The 17,816-nt window shown below is 46.3% G+C and overlaps 1 protein-coding gene across 6 annotated transcripts in view; it reads left to right on the top strand.

Annotated features, from left to right (window-relative positions):
• Positions 1-17,816, top strand: part of CCDC40 (coiled-coil domain 40 molecular ruler complex subunit) — a 29,536-nt gene that overhangs the window by 6,460 nt on the left and 5,260 nt on the right. For 2 of the 6 annotated variants that reach the window (XM_075904105.1, XM_075904103.1), the window contains exons 3-14: positions 794-922; positions 3,027-3,584; positions 5,948-6,125; positions 6,734-6,921; positions 7,467-7,550; positions 7,637-7,856; positions 9,501-9,658; positions 11,298-11,420; positions 12,663-12,784; positions 14,378-14,621; positions 14,761-14,943; positions 16,849-17,094. In XM_075904105.1, the coding sequence (XP_075760220.1) occupies positions 794-922; positions 3,027-3,584; positions 5,948-6,125; positions 6,734-6,921; positions 7,467-7,550; positions 7,637-7,856; positions 9,501-9,658; positions 11,298-11,420; positions 12,663-12,784; positions 14,378-14,621; positions 14,761-14,943; positions 16,849-17,094 (2,433 nt within the window). Of the gene's footprint in view, positions 1-221; positions 392-793; positions 923-3,026; positions 3,585-5,947; positions 6,126-6,733; positions 6,922-7,466; positions 7,551-7,636; positions 7,857-9,500; positions 9,659-11,297; positions 11,421-12,662; positions 12,785-14,377; positions 14,622-14,760; positions 14,944-16,848; positions 17,095-17,816 lie in introns of those variants that run through there. The other 4 variants (XM_075904106.1, XM_075904104.1, XM_075904108.1 and 1 more) reach the window with 4 other exon arrangements.

Raw genomic sequence — 17,816 nt, 5'->3', positions numbered from 1 at the left:
CCTTTTAAAGAAAATTCTAACATGTATTGAGAAATACTGCACCTGCAAATGACTCAGTTCATAATCTTACGCAAGACAATACACAGAATAAGACTTCACAGATTTTGAATTATTGGACTTGGATGTTAAATTTTTATAATAGTTTCAAATTGCTTTGGGGTAAGGGATTTTATTTAGTGCTACATTTTCAAACAACCATGCCATTAAAAAAGTCTCTGTAGCATCTTAGAGGAATTTAAGGGTTTATTACAAGTTGAACCTTTCTACTTCCGCACCCTCCGGACCTGACCGGTGCTGAACCAGAGAATTTGCCGGATCCCGAGAGGTCAATATTGTCTAGCAGTATTACCAACACTGCCACTGCTTGCTGCACTTCAGAAGATATTGAGGGGTAAATTGGAGCTATTTAACAACACAGAACACTGAGAGCCAGGACTGGTGGCCATAAAGAAGCTTTATGGGACTGTGTGAAACTTGGCCACCCCCATGATAAGTGGACATTTGGCTAACTAAAATCAGGCTGGACCACGGATGTTTCCAGACCAGAGAGAACCGAACTAGAGAGGTTCAACCTGTACCACATCCCTAATTATTGCAGCACTATCAGATTCTTCAATATTAAGGGCATTTCCTTACACTGGATGTGGTCAGGTAGAATCATTTATTCCATATGTGGCACGCACTAAAACAACACGTCAGGTGTAAAATGCTGTGTGGGCCTTGCACAGTCCTTAATGAGAATTTTGATTGGAGTCAGTTTGTTGTTACAATGTTGTTTTTTGCTGAATTCTAGGTGGTGCAGCCAGAGCGTAGCCAGGACAGACAGGAAGACGCAGATGGTGTTTCAGCAGAGGAGCCAGGAATGGAACAGAATCCCGCAGAGCACAATGCACCTGAATCCCCAGAGGCTCCCTTTGTAGAGGTGGATGTTTATGAATTCTCATTAGAAAGCATGGAACCTACTAAACAATCAATCCAGTGCTTTGACATAACGAATCATTAACCTCATGGAAGCAATCCCAGTGTAGCGAAAAATTGAGAAATTATTGCCATCTTAGCTTGGATATGAAAGAGGCCACGGGAAGCATAATTTGGCTACATTCTGGTTTCCAGGAGAGTCTTGTAGCTCTTACTCATCTCTGACACAGCACTTTTCATCTGTAGATCTTGGAGCATGTTCAAAGGAAAGATAAACACCCATATCCCCAATTTATCAACCGGGAAACTGGGTCACATGCTCTGATCCTATCTGCCCGGTGGATGTTGGACAGAATTTGTGCCTTTTGGGTGAAAGTTGAGTTTCCCACTGAATCTAGATTTTAACTTTTCATTTTCAAAATTCTCACTGTGAGTAACGATACATCTCTGTGTGGAGCTTCGTTGTTTAGTATGGGCCTCATCCTGTGAGGGGCTGAGATGTTTCTAACCTTATTAAAGTGAATGGGTGCTGATGGCCTCAAGCATCTCAGTGCTTAGCAATTTGCAGGGCTTGGCTCTAAGAGAAATATGATGGGATTATGGGAATCTGAGTGCTCATTACTGGAATACAGTAACTAAAGAACTTACGTAGAAGGCTTATAGGAAGCCTGAATTCATGTGGATTCCATGTATTGAATACTTGAATACAACAGGCTCATTGCATACGTCTAGCTTGTAATGTTAGAAAAATACATAATGAATTGATTGCAACAAAATACATTTAAAGATGTATTTATTTGGGGGAGCTAGAATATACAGATTATTCACATTTGTATTTTCAGCTAAATAATATTTCACACAAGTCATTTCACCTGGGCTGTCTCGGTCCACATAAAAATCCTCCTACTTGTTTTCTCTTTTTTTCAAAACCACTGTAAGGGCCTGATTTCCAGAAATACTGAGCATCTTTGATGCCAGTGAAACTCAATGCAAGCTGCAGGTACTAAGCACTTAAAAAAATCAGGCCCAGCTGTTGAAGTGGGTTATCTGCTTGTAAGAGTAATTAAGTGGCATCTATCCAAGGCTCTAAGTACCCTAACACATCATTCATACTACAACAAAATCCCAGCAATGCTAAAATAATAGTTCAAACCAGAACTCGACTAGCCAGCCACCTACAAACCAATCCTTTCCACTCCTTCATTGTTCTGGGAAGGGTATACTCTCCAAAACAACCTATCAAACAGGTGTCTTTCTCAGTGGGCCCAGATGGTCCCCATAATTGGGCTGTTTTGGACCAAGCAGGGTGGGAGAGTCCTGAATATTCAAAGAAAATGTCCTGCCAGATGCCACCTCTTTTATAACCAGGGGATCCAGCTTTGGCTCCCTGCTGATCACAGCTGCTGTGAAAGTCTGGTCCACAGAGAGAGGCGATCCCTCAGACTTATTGGTCCCAAACTATTAGGGCTTTATAAGTCACAACCCACACCTTCATTTCCACCCAGAGATCAACAGGCAGCCAGTGCAGATCCTGGAGCGCCAGTGCCACATGCTTCCAGTGAGATATCCCACTTGGTAAGCAAGCCACTGTGTTCTGCACCAGACTCAGCTGAAGGTGGATTTAAGGTGTATCTTCACATATAGCATACCGTAACTGTCTGTTTTTGAGATAACAGAGACATAGGCAACCATCTGAGACATAAGGGTCATTTCTAATTCCATGAGTAGACCTCTACAATATTAGAACCTAGTGACTGGCAGCATTAATTAAAGGAGCAGTTTGAAAAGAGATGGACAAACTGAGTGATTTGATCAGGTATAATGTGGCTGTGAAAATTACCTTCTTTGGGAAAATCTAAAGAGAGATTTTTTGCTTTTGAGCCATAAATATGGGAAATTAAAAGTTTCTCATGGATATTCTGACAGGGCCTTAGCTACTGTAGTCCTAGCAGGCGCTGCTGTTTCACTAGATGTGGTCAGATTAGATTCATTTCCCGTGTACTGACACTTCAGAGAAGTTGTAAAGCAGTGTAGTTATAGCCCTTAGTAAAGAGCATGGACCATTATTGTTTGGTTTTGTTCTATTTTCTGGTTCTGATCTGTGCTAGGGAATGCAGGCAGAGAACAGTGATGACAAGGAAGAGGGCGAGGCTGTACCTACAGAGGACCCAGGAGAGAGACTCATCCCAACAGAGCAGGAGGTCATGGAAGCCATGAAGGAGGACGTCACAGAGGTCACGGAGCAGGAGGTCTCGGGGACCACAGAGCAGGAGATCTCGGGGGCCACAGAGCAGGAGGTCTTGGAAACTACAGAGCAAGAGGTCTTGGGGGCCGTGAAGCAGGAGGTCTTGGAAACTACAGAGCAGGAGTTCTCGGGGGCCATGAAGCAGGAGGTCTTGGAAACTACAGAGCAGGAGGTCTTGGGGGCCATGGAGCAGGAGGTCTTGGAAACTACAGAGCAGGAGGTCTCGGGGGCCGTGAAGCAGGAGGTCTTGGAAACTACAGAGCAGGAGGTCTTGGGGGCCATGGAGCAGGAGGTTTTGCAAGCCATGGAGCAGGAGGTCTTGGGTTTCACAGATCAAGAGGTCATAGAGACCATGGAGCAGGAGGTCTCAGGAGTCATGGAACAAGAGGTCTCTGAGGTCACAGAATCCTTCTTTGGAGAGGTGACTGGTTATGAATTTAAACTAGTGGGGTATCTTATTCACAAGATACATAATATAGTGTTAGAACATAAGAACAGCAAGACTGGGTCAGACCAATGGTCCATCCAGCCCAGTATCCTGTCTGCCTACAGTGGCCAATGCCCCAGAGGGAGGGGACCTAACAGGTAATCCTCACATGATCCCTCCCCTGTCACCCACCTGTAGAGAAACAGAGGTTAGGGACACCATTCCTACCCCTCCTGGCTAATAGCCATTCATGGACCTAAGCTCCATGAATCTATCTAACTCTTTTCTGAACCCTGTTAAACTCCTAGCCTTCACCACATCCTCTGGCAAGGAGTTCCACAGGTTGACTGAGCGGAGTGAAGAAAAACTTTCTTCTGTCTGTTTTAAACCTATTGCCTATTAATTTCATTTGGTGACTCCTAGTTCTTATATTGTGGGAATATGTAAATAACTTTTTCTTAATAACTTTTTCCACACCAGTCATGATTTTATAGACCTCTATAGTATCTCCCCTTAGTCTCCTCTTTTCTAAGATGAAAAGTCCAAGTCTTTTAAACCTTTCTTCATATGGGACCCGTTCCAAACCCCTAATCATTTTTGTTGCCCTTTTCTGAACTTTTTCCAATGCCACTGCAGGCAGTCCCTGGGTTACATGGATCCGACTTACATCGGATCCCTACTTACAAACGGGGTGAGGCAACCCCGCACTAGCTGCTTCCCCCCAGCAGACCAGGGAGATGTGAAGCTAGCGCCCCTACCCCCCCAGCAGACCAGGCAGACGCGGAGTGGCTTTTCTCAGCAGACACCTCAGCTTGAGAATAAAGGACTGAGGGAAGTGAGGTGTGGGAGAATAAAACTGAGCTCCGGAGAAATGTTTGGCTAGAGTTTCCCCTACAATATGTACCAGTTCCGACTTACATACAAATTCAACTTAAGAACAAACCTACAGTCCCTATCTTGTACGTAACCCGGGGACTGCCTGTATATCTTTTTTGAGATGAGGTGACCACATCTATACTCAATATTCAAGATGTGGGCGTACCATGATTTTATATAGAGGCAATAAGATGTTTTCTGTCTTATTCTCTATCCCTTTTTTAAATGATTCCCAACATTCTCTTTTCTTGGTTGGCTGCCACTGCACACTGAGTGGATGTTTTCAGAGAACTATCCACAATGACTCCAAGATCTCTCTCTTGAGTAGTTGTAGCTAAATTAGTCCCGGTTATATTGTAGAATCATAGAATACTAGGATTGGAAGGGACCTTGAAAGGTCATCGAGTCCAGTCCCCTGCCCTCATGGCAGGACCACATACTGTCTAGACCATCCCTGATAGACATTTATCTAACCTACTCTTAAATATCTCCAGAAATGGGGATTCCACAACCTCCCTGGGCAATTTATTCCAGTGTTTGACCACCCTGACAGTTAGGAACTTTTTCCTAATGTCCAACCTAAACCTCCCTTGCTGCAGTTTAAGCCCATTGCTTCTTGTTCTATCCTCAAAAGCCAAGATGAACCAGTTTTCTCCCTCCTCCTCATGACACCCTTTTAGATACCTGAAAACTGCTATCATGTCCCCTCTCAGTCTTCTCCTTTCCAAACTAAACAAACCCAATTCCTCACCCTTCCCTCATAGCTCATGTTCTCTAGACCTTTAATCATTCTTGTTGCTCTTCTCTGGACCCTCTCCAATTTCTCCACATCTTGTACATATTGTTGGGATTATTTATATTATTTATAGTTGGGATTATTTTTCCAGTGTGTATTACTTTACATTTATCAACATTCAATTTCCTTTGCCATTTTGTTGCCCAATCACTTAGCTTGGGGAGATCTTTTTGAAGCTCTTCACAGTCTGCTTTGGTCTTAACTACCTTGAGCAGTTTGGGATCATCTGCAAATGTTGCCACCTCCCTGTTTACCCCTTTCTCCAGATCATTTATAAATAAGTTAAATAGGTGTTTGTGACCTTCCATTCCCAAATTATTTAAGCAATTCTAGGGTTATTCAATGCAAGAGGAAGGCTAATTGGAAAGGAGACAATTGGTAACCAGCCATGATGGATAAAGAACTCTTGACAAAATTCAAGGGGTTAGTTTATTCTTGCATGCCTTTCTAGAGCGCCCATCCCCATGAGTGATGCAGTCTCACTGGTATATCTTAGGGGATAACTTCAGAGCCCTTTAATTGCTTTTTGGGTTCCTCATGAAGCAGCAAGACTTTTTATAGCTCGCTTATTTTTCTACATTGCTCCTATCCTGTATTGAGAAAGATAAGCAGAATTTTAGTAGTAAACATTCAAATGAAGACCTTTTCATAGCCCTGATTTTATATGATGGCATGTATGTTCCAGGAAAAATCTGAAGAGGTTTCCTCAGACCAAGTGGAAGTGGATAATCGTCCCCCCAAGCTGCCTGACATGGAGCAGCCAAAGATAGACAGCCCAAGCAGATCCCGCACGTCTTCAGTAGCTAGCACCCCGAGGTCTGCATTATCAGTGCACATGGAGATTTGTGCTGAATCAGGTACCAGTAAGTCAGTTCTTAACAGTACTGTCCATACAACCAGCTTTCAAATACAGTACTGTATATCATTTTTTCTTCTCTCCTAATAAATGTGAATCTACCAGTAGTTGGACATACATTATCAAATCTAAATGCTTATCTACACAGGATTAATTAATCTGAATTAACTAAAGGAGTGAATTTAAAGTGTATTAATTAAATCATATCAAGCCCCCATATGGACAACCTTATTCCAAATGAAAGTAGCCTTTATTTGGTTTATTTTCATTCACATTTTAAATTGACGCCGTTAGTTAATTCAGATTAATTTTTCTGAGTGGTCCCATATAGACAAGTTGTAATCCTTATGTTTAACCTACATGATGCTACTACGAAGCCTGTACTTAAATCTTTTCCATAATAACTTTCCACCTCATTGTTAGAATTACTGTATATTTTATTAAGATTTATTTTCTTTGTGCTAGTAACATAGTGAGGCAATCTAAAATTGCAAAGAAAGCCAGCTCTGTTAGGTATTCCCCCCACCCCCATCATGACATCTGCTAATCTTAAAATACCTTTAAATGCACAGCACTGAATTCTCTCTCTGCCTGCTCTTTTTCCTCTGAGCACAGGTGATGCTGCGGTAGCCATCTCCACTCCCTATTCAGACTCTGCATTTCAGCAGTTTAGTCAGCACCTCAGCAGGCTTGGTGATGAGGAAGAGAATGAAAGTTTACAGTATGCAGATGAGCAAGCTGAAATAGAGGGCAGTGAGGAAACGGAGGAGGAAACACAGCTGATTGTCTTGGACCCAGAACATGTAAGAAAAGGCCCAAATGCAAGACCTGTCACTGGTATTGAAGGTTGCATGAAAAACTGGGAGGCAAACGGGGTGATGGTTTAGCTGCAGTCTAGGTTAAATATGTTATACATCATTTTTACAAAAGTGCTGACTCCTTTTGTAGTAAATTAGAGTTGCAGATCAGAGCAATGAGCAATCAGAAAATCAGGTGAACTTCCGTTCTCATGGAAATGAAGGACCACAGGACCTCAGAAATGAAGGTGGGCAAATGCTGCGCAAGCTTCCTTTGTTCTAGTGCATTTCACTTCTGACCTCCAGAGTTTCTGGGCCTCCCCTACACAGAAATGACTAGTGTTGCCAACGAGGTGGTAGTTTCACGATGTGAACTGATGTCCACTAGCTTCGAGACTGAATCTTCAGAACCCATTTTACTTGCAGCCTGCTCAGGGCGGGAATCTCCGTCTCCAGTGTGAAAATGTTGTGTTGGACCTGACACGTGTTCCCAATGGTGACTTATTCATGAGGGTGTTTTAAGGGTGTTACCATCTTCCTTCCCTCTCTAGCCGCTGATGAGAAGATTCCAAGCTGCCCTAAAAAATTATCTTAGTAAGCAGATGGAAAAAGTGACCATGGAGCTTCAGGAGCTGGTATAGTAATCTTCCCTGGAGTTCCCACTGCATTCCAGCCCTGCCCAAGTTAATATGAACTGACCCATTTCTTCTTGTGCCTGCAGACGGTGGCCACAAAGCAGGGTAAGGTGCAGAGGGAACAGCTGGGAGTGGTCCTTTACGGAGTCCAGCAACAGCTGGCCCGGCTGCAGATGGAACTGGAGAAGAACCACGACCGACACTCTCAGATAGCCGTGGTGCGTCGGCAGCTAGAGGAGGAGCTGCAGGACATCAGACATGTGTACAAGAAAACATGCCAGAGTACGGAGGATGAACGCAAGAAAGGTGACTAAGGCTCTTGCTTCATCTTTCCTCACGTAAGGACAAATGAGCATGAGCTTAACACTTGTTTGTAGAACATCAGCCCCAGCATTCAGGAATGGCTCCCTGACTGGAAAGATCAACCTGAGCATACTGGGTGCACCTTGCCAGTTAGGCTTCGCGATTGTATTGGCTGGTTTGGAAGCTCTTCAGGGTGTGGAGCTATTTTATTCTACATCTGTAAAGCGCCATGTGCACTCCGAGCACTATAGATGTTCCTATTACTTGTCTTGGTTTTGACATCATTTCTACCAGCATAACCCCCATCTTTATAAGGCAGATGCTTTTCTGTCCCTTTAAGAGGTTCTTTGAACAAAGGCCATTCCTGGTGTAACCCACACACCTGCTGGGGGTGGCACTGTCCCACCTAGAGGCACTGAGCCACTTACAGAGAGAATAATGAATCTGCTCTCCAGCCTCAGCTGAGAGCCAGCTGGCGTTTAGCTTGTGCATTAGAGGCTCCAGGTTCGATTCCACCGGCCGGCGTCACACTGACAAGCAGGTTTTCGTAGATACTAAAGCCGCATTGAATCATCTAAATAAGCGGTTTTCAGATGACGGGTCATGACCCAGTACTAGGTTGTGGAATATCAGGCCCTGGGTCTCATTGCTGCAGGGTGACCAGTGGGGATGCTAAGGCAGCTCCCTGCCTGTACGGGCATTGCAGACTGCGCTGCGCCCTAGAAGCAGCCACCAGCAGGCCCGGCTCCTAGATGTGGGGAGAAAAGAACACACAGGGCTCCACCTACTGCCCCTGCCCCGAGCACTAGCTCCGCATCCCCACTGGCTGCTTCTGGGGGCAGCAGGGTCTGCGGTGCCAGGAGAGGCAAGAAGCTGCCTTAGCCCCCACCCCCTCCCTCCGCTGCATCGCTAACCGGAAGCCACTCAAGGTAAGTCCCTCCTGCCCCAAGCCTGACCCTCCCCCAAAGCCCAACGCTCTCATCCTCAGCCCCGCCCCGGAGCCCGCACTTCAGTCAGACTGGGTAGGGTCGCAGCATCAACAATTTTCTTTTTCTGGGTCACGAGAAATACAGTGTGAAAACCACTGGTCTAATTTGGCCTCCTGTTCGCACAGCTCCGAGCGCTTTCCCAAAGACTCCCGAGAGCAGCTCTTAGACATTCCATCTTGATTTTCAAATGGCCAGTGAGGGAGACTTCACCAAGACCCTTGGGAAGTTGTTCCTCAGCACGCCTCATTCCCCCCCATTTGGTTTATTCCTGCCTGAGGCTGCTGCCAGGAACTGCTGAGGCTTTGGTGAAGATGGCAGATCCTTGGTTGACGAGACAGCTTGATTCATGAGACTAGGACCTTCTGCATGGCAACCCCTTACATTCAAGGACATGAACTTCACTGGGCTATTTCAATATTGTGGAGATACAGGGTGTACTGGGAATTGCAGGCACATACCAGGTCTCTTGGGCAGCTCGTCCCCAGGAATCCTGCTCCAGGAGCTGATGTCCATGCCTACCCTAGGGAGGGTCACGTGAGGTGGGTGGGTTTTTAGGGGGTTTTCTCTGTTCAGACCCTTGTGTCGTTCTCTTTTAGCTCTGGAAGGGTACATGCTGCAGCAATCCTCTGGTAACTAACCTTTCCACCTGTCTCCCCAGTTTCTGTAATGCAGACCGAGGTGGAAAACCTGGCCTTGCGCCTGTTCTACATGCAGAACATGGACCAGGATGTGCGGGATGACATCTCTGTGATGAAACGGGCAGTGAAGAAGGCTGAGGCAGACAGGATCCAGGCCGAAGTGGAGAAGAAAAAACAGGTATAGGGCAAATACAAGTCTGACAAGGATGCTGTTGGAGTTCCGAGTTCATGGGGAAATGCTTTCTTGCCACACAGAATGCTACAAGAACAAAGTCTAGGAGGGCTGGTTCAATATGTGGTTTGCCCTCTTCCATTCTTAGATGGCATTTGTTTGCAAATAGCAGGTAGCTCCTTAGATGTGTCTGTTCTAAATCAAATCATTCAAAGCACAGCTTCTCTGAGCAGCTCGACAGTAACAACCCCGGATCCATAGTCACACAGGAGAAGGGTTAGTCAAGAGACACCTTATTTTCAAGCCCCAGGGGGATTATTCTGAACAAGTGTGAGTTTAGCAAAGTGATTTTACAACACAAAAAAACAGCTGGCCCAGTATGTTTTAACTCCTGCTCCCTCTGCTGGTTAGATGGCTGCCTCTTGCAACAGAATAAATATTGCAGGATTACATATAGGGCCCTACCAAATTAATGGCCATGCAAAACACAGGACGGACCATGAAATCTGGTCTCCCCCATGAAATCTGGTATTCTGTGAGCTTTTACCCTATATTATACAGGTTTCATCGTTTCTCAAATTGGGAGGCCTGACCCAAAAGGAAGCTGCAGGGAGGGCACAAGGTTATTTTAGGGGACGGAGGAGAAGTGATTTGATAGGTCTAGCAGTGGAAGTGAGATATGCACATAAGCCGATGGTCACAACAGTTACACAGCATCTCCGCCCATTGCCAATTTAACATGTTATCACTAATACAGGTAGTTATTCCTGTATTGTAGTATTGCCACTCTTACTTCTGGCAGCCAGAGAGCGGCAGCTGTTAGCCAGGCCTCTAGCTCTGAAGGCGGCACCTTGCCTGCAGAAGTAAGGGTAGCAATACCATACCATGCCACCGTTACTTCTGCGCTGCTGTCTTCAGAGTTGGGCAGCCAGAGAGTGGTGGCTGCTGACTGAGGGCCCCTCTCTGCAGGCAGCAGCACAGAAATAAAGGTGGCAACACCATACTGCTCTCCAGTTGCCCAGCTCCGAAGGCAGCACCACCAGCTTCAGTGCAGAAGTAAGGGCAGCAGTACGGCAAACTCCCACACCCCCGCCATAACCTTTATGATTCGTTTTTTGGATCAGGGCCCCTACAATTCAACAGCCTGGAATTTCAGATTTAAAAAGCTGAAATCATGAAATTTTCCATTTTAAAATCCTATGGCTGTGAAATTAACCAAAATAGACCACGAATTTGGTAGGACCCTAATTGTATGTGAAAGTGGCAATGGAGTGTGGAGCTATTTAGAGGCCATTTTCCTCTAAATTATGACCTTTTGGTGCCCTGGTGATGGGCAGAGTATAATAACCTGGATAGACAGACGTTAGGCGACACTTTGGCCCCGGCACTCTTCCTTGCTACGAGACTAATTGATATACATGGATTAAAAGAAAACGAATCATCTGCCGAGTGGTGCCGTGGGTTAAGCAATTGCGACTACTCCGCAGAGATGGAGATGACTGTCACCACAGAGCACTGCAGTCACGAGTGCGGATGCTGAAGATCTGATAGTCACCACATCTAATGCAACTCCTTCACTTGGCCCTGCTTCCCCCATGTCCAGAGAGCGTATTTGTACTGATCTGCTGTGGTCTGATGTTTGCAGGACCTGCTTGTAGACCGCTTAACAAGGAATGCCCACGAACTGCAGGAGCAGATTGCTTTGTATGAAGCTCAATTTATTGCCCAGGCTGAAGACACAAAAATAACCCGACAAGCCGTGAGTGAGGTAGGAGATGACAGTATTTGTCACGTGTGGGTAATATTACTTTTTGTGGTGAGCCAGAGTCCTCCACTCTGCCTAAACACACACCTCGGTTTGAGTCCAAAAATCTCTCACCCCTGCCCTTTGTGTGAAGAAAAGATTTCCTATAGCCTTAAGACCCACACAAAATCAAACGTATGCTGAGTGGCTATTTCTAGGGATTTTGCCCTACAAGACCTCCTGTCTCACCCCCTTAGTTTCTTTATCTTGGAGGGAGATGCCTACCCCTTCAGTGCTGTGCTAATCAGACGCATTTGCTGTGATTGACAGGATGAGCCTGCAGCAGAACAGAGCAACTCCATGCCAGATCCAATCCCTGACATCCGTTTTCCTACCTATTAATGACAAGCCTTTCTCCTGTGCATCACTGTAGCATGATACCCAAGTATTACATAGGGGTGATAGTTGGCTTTACACCTAGGAACTCCTACAGTATAAATAATCACTTTCTATTAGTGCTATCCTCACACTACACTGCACGGACCCACTGACCCAACTGTTCTAAGACAATACACCATTTCTGTTCTGGATTTCATGTTCAATCTGTAGCTTAATATATTACCATTTAGAGCACATTGTAAGTTGCATCCCATACGCCACCCTAGATGTGAGATAGGCCTGAGTTAATGTTGCTGTCGGGGCCTTGACTTTTGCATTTCCTTCCCTGTCTGCAATTTTTATCTGTGACCTTAACGATGCAAAAAACATGAATGCACATAATATCCATTGCACTCTTGGTTACAGTGAAATTGCGAGAGTAACTGAAAACAAGATATCAGAGGGGTCGCCGTGTTAGTCTGGATGTGCAAAAGCAACAAGGAGTCCTGTGGCACCTTATACACTAACAGATGTATTGGAGCATAAGCTTTTGTGGGGAAAGACCCACTTGCATCTGACGAAGTGGGTCTTTGCCCACGAAAGCTTATGCTCCAGTACATCTGTTAGTCACTCTATAAGGTGCCACAGGACTCCTTGTCGCTTTTGAAAACAAGATGTAAGCCAGTGCTTTTAATTCCCACACCCTCCAAACACAAGAGCCAAAGGAAAGAGCAGGGATGTAGGAAAACAATAGAAGACAAAGTGTGGCCATTGGGAGCTATTTCCTCCCCGCTGACTCGTGAAATGCAGTGGGCAATGAAGTGGGAATGCGGGTCCGACACCCAGCCCAGGGTGGATTCAGTATCTCAGAGTGGGGTCTCTTTGCAGGCTTGTATGGAGATACAAACCATTAACATGGAGAAGAAGCAACTGATGCTGCAGTGGGACAGCAGCTTGACGGGGATGAAGCGACGAGATGAAGCCTACTCTGCCATGCAGGAGGCACTAAGGTATTGCCTCTGAACAGAACAGCTACTCTTTGGACGGGAGTCAGTCTGAGAGACTAGAGTGCTGTCAAGGTTGTTGCTGATACGATCTTCTGTGCACAGTGTGTGCTGCCCAAAGCATCCAGCTGTTGCTTGAAGAGCTTAGAACGGCGAAAGGTCACTAGGCAAGGGGCATCGGTTTTTGTTAGTTTTCTCCATTCACAGCATGACCTTCCTTCAAAAAGACGACATAGATAACTAGGCCGAACGGGCTGGTTTGTATTTCACTGAGGAGAAAGTCTGGATATTTCCTTCTGTCCCTTGCAGGACCTCCCAGGCCAAAGGAAGAGGTATCAGGAAAGATTTACCTAGGTTATTTGCAGGCATGGTTTTGTGACATTCAGCAAGAGTTCACTCCTCGGGAAACCCTGCTCATTGGTGCGGAAGGGAATGTGTGTTCTATTCTATAGTCCTAAAACCTGCCCAACGTGCATGAGTCAGCAAAATACTTTTCGACTCTGATTTCTGGGGAAGAGTAGGGAGAAGAACTGTAAGAAAGTCATCTTCGGTAGGGACATTTCTTTCTGACTTTTGGTTCCTCCAGCCTTCTGGTAAGAGCTCAGTGCTGTCACATTCACACTGCAGCAACGGACACATTCTCACACTGGCTGCTTTGCCTTAATCTCTGCCAGCCACTGACAAACAGCCATCTCTGCCAGCCCCTGATAAGCCTCCATTTTGACTGTGACATTGATTATTATGCTAGGTTCAGGAGTTTGGTACCAGTGTAATGAAATGTGCCTGTGGGAAGCCATGGGGTGATGGTCCCATAAGGACATCCTCTGGGATGTAGCCTATTGGCAAGGAAATGACATGATGCCAACAATAACAGCTGGCAGGAGAAAGGGGAGAAATATCACGACCAGTAGTGTACCTGTTCCAATACTAATAGGTTCCTGAGGGCCTGAAAGGGCCCCTTCCCCAACAAGACCTATGGTTGCTGACCCACCCTTTGGTCAGGCAGGACTGAAGACAGTTCCTCTCCAACCGGAGCATGGTGCTAGGGTATCATTGCAGGGAGCTTCTATCCCCTCCCCTTAGAACTGCTGCCTCAGGAGTTCTGTGTTCCCATCGGAATGGGCCTGGGAGCTCTGGGCTGAGATCAATCCCTTGAACAGCAGTGAACATAGAACGTAAGAACGGCCACGCTGGGTCAGACCAAAGGTCCGTCTAGCCCAGTGTCCTGTCAGCCGACAGTGCCAAGTGCCCCAGAGGGGGTGGACCGAAGACAATGATCAAGCGATTTGTCTCCTGCCATTCATCTCCAGCTGTTGACAGAGGCCAGAGGCACCATCCTTACCCCCGTGTAACAGGCCTGGGAGATCTGGAGCACCAGGAACTGTTCAAAATTATCCACAAAATGAGGTGGCAGTTTTCTTTCCAGTAGGATGATGCCAGACAGCTCCAGTGGTGAATAAACGCGCCTGATTTTCTTGCTCATCCTCATCCTCTGCTCTTTTGTGCAGCAGCCTGTTTGAAAGCAGGAGTTTGGGGTTGGTGATGCAGGGCACAGATCAGTCCCCTTGACACTCTCCTGTCTTCTCCCGGCCCTTGCAGGCTGTCCAGGCACCAGCTCAAGTCCTTGGAGACAGAGATCCAAGTCTACAAGAAGTCAGTCACGAAGGAGGAAGAGAGGAACGAACTGCTTGCCCGCATCTTGAACCGCTCCGAGAACGATGCCAACATGAGCAAGAAGCTGATTGCCCAGAGCCAGGCCAAACAGGATGCCCTGAAAGTTGAATTCACCACCTACACCCGCACGCTGCATGAGACAGAGCAAGCCCTCGGCAGGGCCAGCTCGGTGAGACCACAGACCCGTGGCAAAGAGGCTTTTTTAACCACTTGTTGATATTTTATCACCTGTAGATTTCCATCCACTTTCCCCGAATCCCAGTAGCCTGCCCTTTTGAACAGCCCTGTTCCCATGTCTTTCCTCTCAGGACCGAGCTGCTCAGATGAATGAGCTGCAGGCCATCGGTAAGGAAATGGAGAAGGAGACTGAGGCCAGACAGGAGCTGGAGAATCAGATTATGGCAAAGCTGCAGGATCAGCTGATGTCCAGCAAAGCCGCAAAATATTATTCACAACTGGCCTCAAAGCTTCATAAGAAAAAGCTGGATCTGGTACGGTACTTGTTTCTGTGTGACTGACAGGAGCTGATCTGCACGAGAGAGAGAGAGACAGACAGACAGACAGACACGCACACGCACACGCACACACACACACATTCTGTGTTTATTCCCTCCAGGATACTGGCCCAAAGGCCACTGCTCCCTAGTATACAGATTCCTCTTCTAAAAAAAGGACCCACTCTAAAGCACGCTTCACCAGTCCTTGTGTTCCTATTGCTCCTTCCTGGAGGGTAGGACTTTATCCTTGACTATCTGGCATTCCCCCCAATCCCATCTGGAGTCATTTCCTGTGCCCTACAACCTTGCCCGTACAATTTCAAATAGCTGGGACTCTTCACTCACAGTCCCGAGTTGTTGCATAATATTGCCGTGTGCTGTTAATTGCCAGGTTTCAGCCTACAGGAGGCTTCAGTGGTGGGTGAAGCAGCTGCCTTGTGAACTGTAGGCTGGGTTTGTAAAATGCTTTAGGACCCTTTGGGATTAGGCATTACTATAAAAATGAGAGATACTCCTGGTAATCGAGTTTTCAGGCCTTATGGAAAGGGCAGGGACGTTTCTATTAAGCATAAAAGTAGAAGGGCCTACAAGGCAAAATGCAGCTTCTCTGAATTCACGTCCCAGTGCAAATGTGCCTAAGAGCTCTTCCCTCCCCAGCTGTCTTTTCAGGATCAGGTTTCAGACCATCAAGAAAGCATGACAGAACTATTACCGCCATCTCGTACGGCAGGTACTAGCTTCGTGTTCTGCTTGCAGAATGGCACAAAGTGATGCATCTTGGGCAGGTTCAGGCTATTACCTGTGGCATGGCACACAGCAGACCTCTCTAAACGAGGGTGACTCAGAGGTGGCCAAAGCACAGCCCACACAGTTGTACAATGTGGCTGCCCTCCTCAGCAGACGGAGGTGCAGCTCTCAGAAACGACAAGTTCCCGCAAGAAGTGTGCCATCCTGGGCTGAGTGACCTGCAGAGTTTTTCTGGAAAAACGGCCATTTTTCTGGAAAAACAATACTTACGTCCACACTGCTATTGCATTCTTTCGACAGAAAGTCAGAAGAATGGAGGGGTTTTTCCAACAGCAGTAAATCTCACTCTATGATGAAGAAGCCTTTTTCCGAAAAAGAGGAAGAGAGTGTTTTTTCAAAACAAGAGACCTCCAGGAAAAAACAGAAGAGCCCTGGTGGCCACTCCATCCACAGTAATCCCAACTGAAATGCGAGATAGCGTCCAATGAATGTGGACGCTATCTGTTGAAAAAGCAGCTTGCTTCTTTGTTGCGGTTTTGCTGTGTAGACACTCTCTTTCTAAAGAAGTTTTTCCGGAAGATCTCTTCCAGAAAAGCTTCTTCTAAAAGAAGCCTGCAGTCTAGATGGAGCCTAAATCAGGATCAGTCCTTAGAGTCCTGGCAAGCTATTAACGCTGTCTTTGATTGTGAAACGTACATGCAACTCCAAGATAGATGCAGGGCAAGTGGAGCTTCAGTAGTTATAGTTATTTGCATCTCTGCGTCTGATGTAACTGAGGCATGTAGGTCAGGACAATAACTTCAGGGATTATAAAATGTTGCCTTCCGTAGCACCTTCCCTCAGAGGACTACAAGATGCTTTAAACCTATTACTGCCTCCCAGCATCCTTAGGAAGTAAGTAAATATCATTATCCCCATTGTACTGATGGGGGAAGAGAGCTGCAGAGAGGTTAGTCACTAGCCCAAAACCCCATGTCACATTTGACAGAGCTGAAATAGGTCCCAGGTCTCCGACTCCTAGTCCCGTTCTTTACGTGTTAGAGGTGCGCCACTCTTAGCCGTATTTGGCTGACAGGTTGCAGACCAGTCGGTCCTGCCGGGAGGTGGCTTGCCATTGAAGGGCAATGTTTGTTTTGTTGTTGATGTTCCTAGGAGCTGCATTTTTCCAAAGTTGAGAACGAAGCAGCCCAGATCATTCTGGACATCACTCACACCGGCTGCCGGCTCTCTGTGCTCCGAAAGACGTTCTCAGAGCTGGACAAGGAAATGAAACGTCTCAACGACTTGATCAGCTGCAGCGAGAGTGAGATCGCCAAGCGCAACCTCCTGATCGAGCGCAAGCAGGGGCTCATCAACCTCTCCAACAAGAAAATGGACCTGATGATTTCCCAGCTGGGGGTACGTCCTGTCTGCTTAGTCCCCCAACCCTGGTTTCATTCCTGGGTGAGACTGCACACTGGGTTAGTAAAGGTCACTGCATGGAGCTAACGCCCATGGAGATGATGAGAGGATGTGTCTGTCCTGTACAATGTACTCAGACTGCCTGCTGGGCTGACTTTTGTGTTACTCTCCAGGGATGTAAAAGCCCATTGAAAAAGTTAATCAGTTCAACATTACATTTAAGCAGTTAACTGAGATCCTGTGGGTGAGGGGCTGCTCCATCCCAGCTGGGCCCTCCGCACTGCGGGCTGTACCAGCCAGGCTGGGCCCACAGGGCTGGTGGACCAGGTGATGCTTACCAGGTAACCCTCTACATCCCTATTATTCTCTGTATCCATAAAAAGTTATCAAAGCAACAGCCCTGGCCAATGCCTCTGCTGGAGACAGATTCAATGTAAATGGGGATAACCCCAGTTCTGGCTGTTGATGTGAACAAATCCACAGTGTAGACTCACAATTAGTTTTCATGAAAAAATTAAACCTCAGCTTCATGAGGTTTCATCGTAAGAAATAAGCCAAAAATTGATTAAAAGCAAATCTATGGGATGACAATTTTTCTTGGGGCTTCCATTTAGGTATGCACTTACAGTCTAACACGAGCAAGGAGGGACGGGGAGGTAAAGGTGAGGAAAGCCATACACAATCGTCTCTGGTTACATGTGACAGAAATAAATTCTATA

Source organism: Pelodiscus sinensis, chromosome 20 (assembly GCF_049634645.1).
Source record: "Pelodiscus sinensis isolate JC-2024 chromosome 20, ASM4963464v1, whole genome shotgun sequence".
In the NCBI taxonomy this organism is placed as follows: Eukaryota; Metazoa; Chordata; order Testudines; family Trionychidae; genus Pelodiscus; species Pelodiscus sinensis.
The sequence above is the reverse complement of the archived record's forward strand: the minus strand, read 5'-3'. Positions and strand labels throughout refer to the sequence as shown.